General features: G+C 35.3%; 1 protein-coding gene across 1 annotated transcript; it reads left to right on the forward strand.

The window, feature by feature from the left end:
- Positions 1-448: 448 nt before the first annotated feature.
- On the forward strand, positions 449-9,050 carry LOC7491136 (zinc finger CCCH domain-containing protein 24). The gene is made up of 14 exons (XM_024608809.2): positions 449-1,096; positions 1,236-1,328; positions 1,418-1,747; positions 1,845-1,917; positions 2,163-2,295; positions 2,373-2,526; positions 2,706-2,789; positions 3,005-3,127; positions 5,155-5,328; positions 5,399-5,533; positions 5,839-5,934; positions 6,077-6,409; positions 8,403-8,446; positions 8,529-9,050. Exons 1-14 carry the CDS (start codon positions 500-502, stop codon positions 8,770-8,772), a joined length of 2,613 nt encoding a protein of 870 aa, XP_024464577.2. The 5' UTR covers positions 449-499; the 3' UTR covers positions 8,773-9,050.
- The last annotated feature ends 927 nt before the right edge of the window (positions 9,051-9,977 follow it).

Genomic DNA, 9,977 nt, shown 5'->3' on the forward strand with positions numbered 1-9,977 from the left:
TTATAAATTTAAGAGAAGGGTGAGACACAATACAAGATTTTAAAATTTACAAGTTTCTTTCCTTTTACTTTTTTAAAGAAAAAAATAAACTGTTGGCCAACGGCTATAAAAATAACTGTTGGCCTATAGTCATTTTCTTTTGTCATTTCTACATAGAAATGTAGAAATGACTCTTAAAAGGATGAATAACTATTTTAACTATTCATTTGACTGAGCTGTTGAAGTGAATAAAAACAGAAACAAAAGCTAAAAGGATAATTTTTTAAATTTATCTTTTTATTTAGCTCTCCCGTTGGAGATGCTCTTACTATTTAATTGTTTTTTTTTAATTTTTAGTATTTTTAACCGTATTATAAATTAATTTTAAAAAATAAAAAAATATTTTAATATTTTTTAAATAAAAAATATTTTAAAAAATATATAACATAATTTACTTAAAAAAAAGAAAGAAGGAAGGAACCAAAGGACGAGGGTGCCGGGACTAAAACAGACTCGACTCATGGCATCGTCATCTCCGAAGAACCAACTCTCTTCTTCTTCTGAAACCCTAAACCTCCCGTCCGAAACTTCCCTTACCCAGACCAACCCAATGAACGCCCAAGATTCACCCATTCCCCCTGAGCAACAAATCCAGCCGTCCAACAACCAAGATGACACCGCCACCACAACTGGGGAGAAGCGAAAGCGAGAGAAGACAACAACAACAACGACAGAAGCAGAAACAGAAACAGAAACAGACCCTTCACTCAATCCATTCCATAAAACCTCGCTCTGTTCCTACTTCAGGCGGCACATGGGGGCCTCCTGTAGCCACGGCAGTGCGTGTAAGTACGCGCACGGCGAAGAGGAGTTGAGGCCCCGCCCGGATAACACCTGGGATCCTACCTCGGAGCGTGCCAAGAAAGCTATCAAGCTGGACACCACCAATAATAATGATAGCAAGGAAGAAGATGAAGATGAGGAGATCATGATGACTGATATTGCTGCTGACGGTGATGGTGATGGGGGTTGTTTGGATACTGGGCTTAGTAAATGCTTGGTACATTTGCCCCGCAAGTGGCTTTCTGATCATTTGAGGAAATTTCTAAGTGATCAAGTGCGTTTTTTTCATTTTTTTTTTGTTCTTATTAAGTTTTGTGGTTTTCCTAATTATCGATTGTTATCTGTGGTATGTCATTATCAAATATAACTAGGAATTATTTCAAGCTTTCATTACAACTTCTCTGTTTTTTCAGGGGATTCTTTTCAAATCTGCTAAGAAAAAGAAAGGCATGTCCGTGGGTTTCCTAAGTTTCGAGGATGCTGAGCAATTGAAAAAAGCAATCGAGGTACTCCAAATATTATATATACCCCATGAACTCAAAATAAGTAGCTAGCACTCTGTAGTGGTTGGTATCTGAAAACTTGAACGTGGTAGGAGCTGGAAGGAAGATCTATTGGAAACAAGAATATAAAGGTTGCCGATGTCATTCCCCGACAATTTGAGCAGAAAATCAAATCAGCAATGGCTGCCCCTCAAAACATTCCGCAGACAATGGAACCTGCATTGGATGGAGAAAATGCTGGGATCTCTAGACCTTCAGATGCTATTGGGGATGGTGATGGGAATAATGACAATTCAACACAAGATGGTTCAAGCTCTCAGGCCAAATGTGCCCGTGATGTCGCAACACCCCTTGCTCATATGCCTTATGATGATCAGTTGGAGCACAAGAAGAACTCTATCATGCAAATGCTCAAAAAACTTGTTAGGAACACTTTTTCTGTTTCACTTTATATTTGTAAAATACTGCTGCAATGTGGCGCCTCAGCAAACTGAACTGCTACATTTTTTTTTGGGACAGACAAGAAATGCACGCAAAGCTTGTCCTAATGGAGTTTCTCTTCCAGAATGGATTCTCAAATCTAGAGAAATAGGTATTGTTTTCCTTTCAATCTTTGCATATATTATCACTCCAGGAGAATTACTTTCTTTCTTACAACAATGTTGGTCTGAAAGCTTGAGGAAGGAACTAAGGGTTTCCTCATGAAATAATAAGACTCCCATATATGTCATAACATTTTTACTAACTGTCTGTATTTACTTCTCATTCCACTTCAAGGCTGCACGAGACTCTTATGGATTCTCACGGCTGCTTTTTTTTTTCCCCTGATCCGTGCAGGTGGTCTTCCATGTGAACTAGAGGGTATACTTGAATCACCACTTAGAAATGGATATCGTAATAAATGCGAGTTTTCTGTTGGATATTCTCTTCAAGGAAAACCTACTGTGGGTTTTATGCTAGGAAACTTTAGGTATTTCATATTCACTTGTTTTTTAGGTATTTGTTGGCATGGGAATTGTTTCGAAAATGCTAATATTTGTTTTCCAGGGAAGGTGTGACAGCTGTAGAAGAACCTCTTGGCTGCCCCAATGTTTCTAGTGTTGCCTGCAAGTATGCGTCAATCTTTCAGGAATTTTTGCAACAATCTGGCTTGCCAATTTGGAATAGATTTAAGAATACTGGATTCTGGCGTCAATTAACGGTATGTGTTGCAGAGCATGTAGAGGCAATGGAAGAAGTTCAACTAATAGCATTGCTGCTGCTTCCTTCCTGTTGCTCTCTTGCAACTCCAATAAACTTTGTAATCTTGTGTTGAAATATGTCTGAAACTAAAGTTCATTTGTCTCATCTAGCATTCTATATCTTAATATGTCTTATAAGGTTCGAGAAGGAAGATTACCAAGGAAAGCTGCTGATATTGCAATTCCCGAGGCCCACATATCAGAGGTCATGCTTATTGTTCAGGTTTGTATTTAAAGATTTTTTGTAAGTGTTTCTTTGTTAAATTGATAATATGTCTTGATGAAGGACAGACAGCATAACAAAGTTTCGTTCACTTTGGTATACTTTTCACAAATCAAATGATCGAATTCAAGTTTTCTTTGTCAATTGGCAATGCTTCTTCGCATAGAACGTTGGGTTACTGTTTACAATTTTTTTCCGGTTATTTGATTACTTAGGTCTCCTCTGTGGGCTTTGATGATGACATGATAACCAATGAACTAAGGGGGTTGGCTCATGCATTTACCACTGGAGCTGCTGGAAGTGCTCCACCTTTGCCTTTAACAGCTTTGGTTATTCAGGTACCAGTTCATTGCAGTGTTCATTATTTTTACTGAGCTGAACTTGATGAACAGCTGTCTGCACTGAAAATCAGTGTGGTTGTCAGCAGCTTCTGTGTTTCTGTCTCATTATCTCACATAATTGAATTGACCAAAACATAACCCATAAAAACAGAAACTTCTCACAATATTCTGTGTGATCAACCAAATAATACTGTATAGTTTCTGATAGATCTTGCTATCATCTGGAGATGACAATGGCATTACTTGCGTTAAAAGAACAGTTGATTTATTTAGTTCTGTTTTGCTAATTGCTTTAATTCGTGCAGACTAGTTCTTATATACTATGTACATCTATGTCCTTGTATTGATTAAAATACTCTACGTTTCTTTGTGTAATTCATATAAAATTTGGCAAGGGACTGTATATGGAAGCATATATAGTTGAAGCATGATTGATTGGGATAGATTGAGGTCAGAGAACAATGGAGAGGTTGTAGATTTAGGTCCCTTGTCAGTGGCGTAACCAAGATTTTCTTCATCAAGTTTAATTTATAATTACTGTCTTTTAAAAAATTATATTGATTATTTTCATACTAATACTACTTTATTGAATGATAAAGTAGAATGAAACAAACAGATGAATTTAATTGTTCTTGTTTTTTTAGTTTAGTAGTAGAAATTATATTAATGATTTATTTATAAAGCACATGCACATGTTAAATTTTGTTAATTTGGATGAGACATTCTGAGAATACCTATAAAAAATTATACATAAGGATAGACTTGAGCTTTTTTCTATTTAAATAAATTTAATTAATAATAAATAAATCAATCAATAAAATACAAAATACTTAAAAATTAAATTACCAAACTTATTAGACCTTATAGGCTTATATTGTTAATGGAGATTAAAATACTGAAAATTTGATAGAAAGGAAGAGAGGCTTGAATTCTTGAAATAACATAAGAATTAAAGGAGATAAAATAAGTTGTTATTTTTAATGGATCGAGGAAAGAGAATTGACAACAAAGAAAAAAGAGTTTTGCCTCACTCAGAAAGAAACTTAGAAAAGAAGAAATTTTAGAGTTCTTGGAATTTAAAAAGTGAGGGAAAAAAAAGGCCGTGTCCACCTTTTCAAGGAATTCATGGATCTATGGAAGAATGGGAAAGCGGGAGTTGGAATGCGGCTCAACTGACCCCCTCAAATGTATGTGGCCTTGCCAATGGCCTTTGTTATCCCGCATCATCTTTACTTTATATGTGTTTTTAGGCAATATGGTCTTTGCATGGTCTGAATAGGCAGCCCATAACTGTTCCAGTTGGGTCTGACCATTCAGTGGGTTATTTGGAAATCAGAAAGCATAAAATTTGACTAGTAAAGTCGCATGGGATTGGATTCATCATGAACATATATTAAATGCTGCATTACTGAGTTGAATATGTTAGGATTGGATAACAAAATGGGCTTGCTCTGTAGGTTGGTTCATGGTTGTTGGAATTATACGATTCAAGCATCAATCGTTTCTATTAGGTGCATGAATTGACATGTACAAGAATCATGAATCGCACAATTCGTGTTGAATTGTATTGTACGATTGTTTTAGTGCTCCCCCCACAAAAAAAAGAAAAAAGAAAACATTTGGAAATTAGGGAATTCCAGTATTTGGGAGAAAAAAATAAAGAGATGAAGGAGTTGCAAACTGAATCATAATGATTTTCTTTTTGTATTTGATAAATATATCCTTTGAAAGGTATTTTAAACTTGTTACTGAATCTCATGATTCATGATTCAAAAAATGAGCTTTACGATTTACAAGTCAATCTCAATTTGACAAACATGGGTCAATTCCTTAAATTCTAGCTGCAGCTGGAGAATTTTACTATGATAATGCTCTCTTTATTTGTATGATTGTTGTGTATGTTTTTTGGATATACTTGATGCTTTAAACCTTGCTGCAAAATCTGGATGTACTATATTTCCCCTTAGGTTCATGATCCCATAATTCGCTCTCTAAATCCTTAAATGTTGACTGTTTCATTTTAGGATCACCAAGGACTATCAAATGTTGCACCAGCTGATGCTCCATTGCGCACGCTACTCCTTCCAAATGCAAATGGTGGTTCCGAGGTTCAAGCAACCAGTAATGTTGCTGAAGCAAGAATTCATGATTATATAAGTAATCTTCGGTTCTCTATATCACCAACAGCTTTTTTCCAGGTGAGGAACTCGTATTTCTTATGTTTCTTGGATAGTGAAATTGAATTTCTTCTTAGCAATCACGTTGCAGGTTAACACCCTTGCTGCAGAGAAACTATACTCTCTTGCTGGGGATTGGGCTGGTCTTGGTCCAGATAGCTTGCTATTTGATATATGCTGTGGGACAGGAACAATTGGCCTCACTTTAGCAGATCGTGTTGGCATGGTAATAATCGTACGCCTTTCTTTGTATGCTTTCTTGTTTTAAAGTAGCCACACTGTGATTGGGATTTTTTATCATTCACTGGCCTGTTGCACATATAACTGCAGTTTTGTTAAATATAATCTTTTTTAAAAACACTTGACTTCCGGAGGCTTTTTGAAGTTGTTATAAGTGGGTACATTATGTCCATTATACTTAGAAATTAGTAGATTTGTCTCTCTCTCTCTCTCCCCCTCTCTTATTTTCTTAACCCTTCTCTCTGTGATAAATATGCGACTGAGCTTATTTTCATGTTGAAATTTCTCCAGGTTGTTGGCATTGAAATGAATGCTTCTGCAGTTTCAGATGCTCATCGGAATGCTGAAATTAATGGCATAAAAAACTGTAGATTTGTTTGTGCAAAGGTGACATTTGGTTTTATCCCTTTTGACTTGGTTACTAGATGCAACACCAATTAGATGGCCTTTATCAAGATAATAAAGTCTAATTTCTTAACGTCTTCTTTCAATCACTTAATTATCATTTCCACTAATGGTGAGGTAACAGGCAGAGGATGTGATTGGGTCTTTATTGAAGGAGTATCTAGATGTGCCTCAGAAAGAAGGTGAACAGCTGAATGCATCTGAAATCAGGGATAAAGAAATAGCAATGGTTGAAGTTAACAATGCTCCCATGGATGATGTCCTAGACTCTAGCAAGAACCCAAGCCATGATCTTGGAAATGGTGAAGGTGCTTCTGGGGAATCAGAAAATGATGGACAAGAAATCCAAAGTCAACTTCAGAAGAGTTGCACATCAAAAGAAGGGAGTTCTTCAATGTTGCATTTTAAAAATGTTGTTGCCATTGTTGATCCTCCCCGTGGCGGGCTGCATCCCACTGTGAGTGTTGTCTCCTTTTGTTATGCATGTGATTGTCTTTGTACCAAAAATTTTCCATCTGTCAAATGGCAAAACCTATTTATTCTCTCTGTCATTCTAAGTCTGCCAACTTAGCTCATACTATTGAGTCAATTTAACCTCATATTATAGAGTTGCAGTCAACAAGGTCAGTTGAGCTAATTAGCAAGATTTTGAAGGATAGCTATCTATATGCTAATGAGCATATAATTGGGGCTAACTACTTGATCTTCGACTAAAAAAAATGTAAATGGAAAATTTTATTTTGTTGATTGACAAATAAATAACATTTTACTTTGCCTTCATTAATTTGAGCTACTTCATATTTAAACACATTTCTTGCATATGTAATCATAAAATATGATAGTTGCATAAATATATGTATATGTAAATCTATATTATCTTTGAATAACATAAAATTATCAGCTAATTTTGTTATAAAGATAAATAAAAAGTAAAATGACATACAATTCTCTTTTCTAGCATTTCCTTTACTTGATAACTAAAAGAATGATATCAAAAATAATTTTAATTGAAATGAAGATTTCTATCTTTGTTTTAACTGTATATATCTTGGATAAATTGCAAAGCTAGCATTGCAACTTAGAAAAAGCCTTTAGCTATCAATTAATCTTTTACAAGTTTCATTTTGTTAAAAAATGAATTTATATAAACATGCATATGAGATTAGCCAATATCATATGTAACATATTAATGAATATGTTTAAAAAATAAATAAATGGATAACGATCAAATAGATAGTTCCCTATCAATATGTTCATTAACAAACCAGTCCTCAACCTTCAAAATTTTGCTAATTGGCCGTATTTGAATAGAATTTTATTATAAGGGGCTCACCTGACTCGATTATTAACATGGGCTAAACTGATTGGTTGGGGATAACATAGAGGGGAAACTTTTGGTTTAGCCTTGTCCAAATTGGCATGGTGGTTATTCTATTCGTTAATCATTTGAAACTGAATTGCAGAGTTCAGTCAGTTATGTTCCCTACATTACTGGCTTGAGGTTTCATGTTAAGCTATACCCTTGTTTAAGCTTTTTTGGCTTCTATTTTCTTGAGCACCTTCACTAATGGTTTGAACTACAGTAGGTGCCTTCAGTCATTGGCCCCTTTTTTTTTTCATGATTATTTCACATGGAATTTTAACTTTTGTGGGATGTGCACTGTTTTTATGCTTTCCCTAACAGCTTTGACCCTGCCAAAGGGTAGCTTACCGTGTTTGTTAGATCTCAAATTTCATTACACAGCTTGATAATGATGATGGTTGTCACAGTCCAACCATAAGGTCAAGAAGTTGAAGGTTCTACTTTGAACCTCAATAGTACCCACAAACTGGATCAGGAAAATGGTTTTAATTGAGAAAGACAACTATCAATTGCATTTTATTGTTTTTTCCACTCTTTCAATTGGTCCAGCTGTTGATGCCATCGAAAAGCTTTATTCTGGCTATGGTACTGGAAAAGTAGCGCTTGTTGTTCTGCTGCTTGAGAAGGGTTGTTATTGGGTTTTTATATGATAACGAAACTTAGGATTATGAAAGCTTAGGGCATGCTGCATTTTCACAATATGCATATTACATTAATTGAACTAGTTCAGTAATTAAAATATAAGTGTATTAATAGATTGGCAAATCAATGTTGAAATTGGTCATGCTGCATACTTTCCGCGGAATCCACCTTTTCCTTTTCAAATGCTGTTCCTAATGGTTTGATGATAATATATGCTTATGATGGAAGCGTTCAAAACTTAGCAACTGCATCAATTGCAAATGAGTATTTGCTTGTTCACAGCATTTATGACTATTTAATTTGGAAGTTATTCTCTCATAATTTCCTTCACATCTATCTTTGAGTTGAATGGTGCCCTTGCAAGTATTCAGAATATCTGTTTGGTCACCAAGTTGATAAATATGTCATTCAAAGCATTACTGATGGCTGTTTGGTCGAAATGCAGGTGATTAAAGTTCTGAGAACTCATTCACGTGTACGGAGACTTGTGTTAGTGCCACACCCTGCTTCCTTTAACACACATACATATACTTTCGTGAAAGTTTGACTTACCTTGTTGGGTGTTTTGTAGTTACATTTCTTGCAATCCTGAAACCTTAGTGGCCAATGCTATTGAGCTCTGCACCCCTTCTCCTGAGAAAGTTGAAAAAGGGAATAGAAACAGGGCATGGAGGAAGATGAGCAGCGCTGGTTTGGCACGGCACAGAGTCAAGTCTATGCCCGTTTCAGAGCCTTTCCGACCTGTAAAATCCGTGGCTGTTGATCTTTTCCCACATACCTCACATTGCGAAATGGTGATGCTTCTGGAGAGGTAAGTAGACCTTCTGAATGTCGGACAGTTGATTGTATGGCAAACCCTAACAGAATCGATAAAAGGCTCTGTTGAGTCCTGTTGCGAACCGAGATTTTGGTAGATTCCTTCTGATTGTTCCAATTTTTGGTCAATTTTGTCAGTCATTGTTCTACTTGTTTAGGTTTTTATGATGTAATTTGGAGTAAAAATGAATGCTCTTCATCCTCATAAGGTACTCTTTTCCCTGCGGAATTTGTTTACCAACAACAATTAAAGATCGCAAAAGTTGCATTACTGTTACACGAAGCCTTGTTTAAACATTTTGTTTTGATTATTGGTCTGGAAAGCCATTAGTGGCCTTCATTTTCCTTTTATAGTACTGATTGTTTTAGTTGTGATTTTCTCTTATGATGAAAATTGTATATCTTATTCACCTTGTTCATGGAAATCTTCTAAACTGGGATTCCAATAGGAACATGTCAAGGATCTTTCCAAAGATAAATGGATGTGAAAACACAAGGTAAGGTTTTGTATGGAGTATATGTCAGCCTACCCATTTTGCCTACCAACAAGAGAATATAGTGGATGACAAGTGCAAGGAGACTTGAGAGTCAACCCCAGTTGGAAATTGCAGGCCGCTTTCAAGCCATTCACGAATATGGTTTTGGTGGGCCAAAACATAATTGTCGATAAGATTTTCTTTTATGCAAATTAATTATGTTATATAGTTTATCTGATACCACAAAATAATAATAATAATGGTCGGACTCGGAAGTCGGAACCAAAAATTTGACTTGGGTTCTGTCCATTCTAATACCGCGGGATGCACGATCACTTGGCCCACCCTACTCCAGACGAATTTATTTCACACGGTCCACGAGACTGGCAATTGAGGATTTGGGATTTTACCAATATCCTGTCCGTGTATCTTTTTTTTTTCTTTCGAACAATAAAAAATATTTTCAATTTGTGTCTTGTATCCAACCTATTTATTGAGTTTTCAAATATTTATTCTGATATCTATCATTACAATATCATTTATTATTTAATATAAAATAAAAAAATATAACCATATTTAAGACAAGTATATGAATTAAATAGAAAAATTATAAATGTTATACACTTATATATTTAAGGACAGTTATGACCTAGATTTATTCATATTTTTTAATATTTTATAGAAAGATGTTTATTTTTGGTACAAGCCTATAATGAGTTTCAAGAATA

Source organism: Populus trichocarpa, chromosome 9 (assembly GCF_000002775.5).
Source record: "Populus trichocarpa isolate Nisqually-1 chromosome 9, P.trichocarpa_v4.1, whole genome shotgun sequence".
Taxonomy (NCBI): Eukaryota; Viridiplantae; Streptophyta; class Magnoliopsida; order Malpighiales; family Salicaceae; genus Populus; species Populus trichocarpa.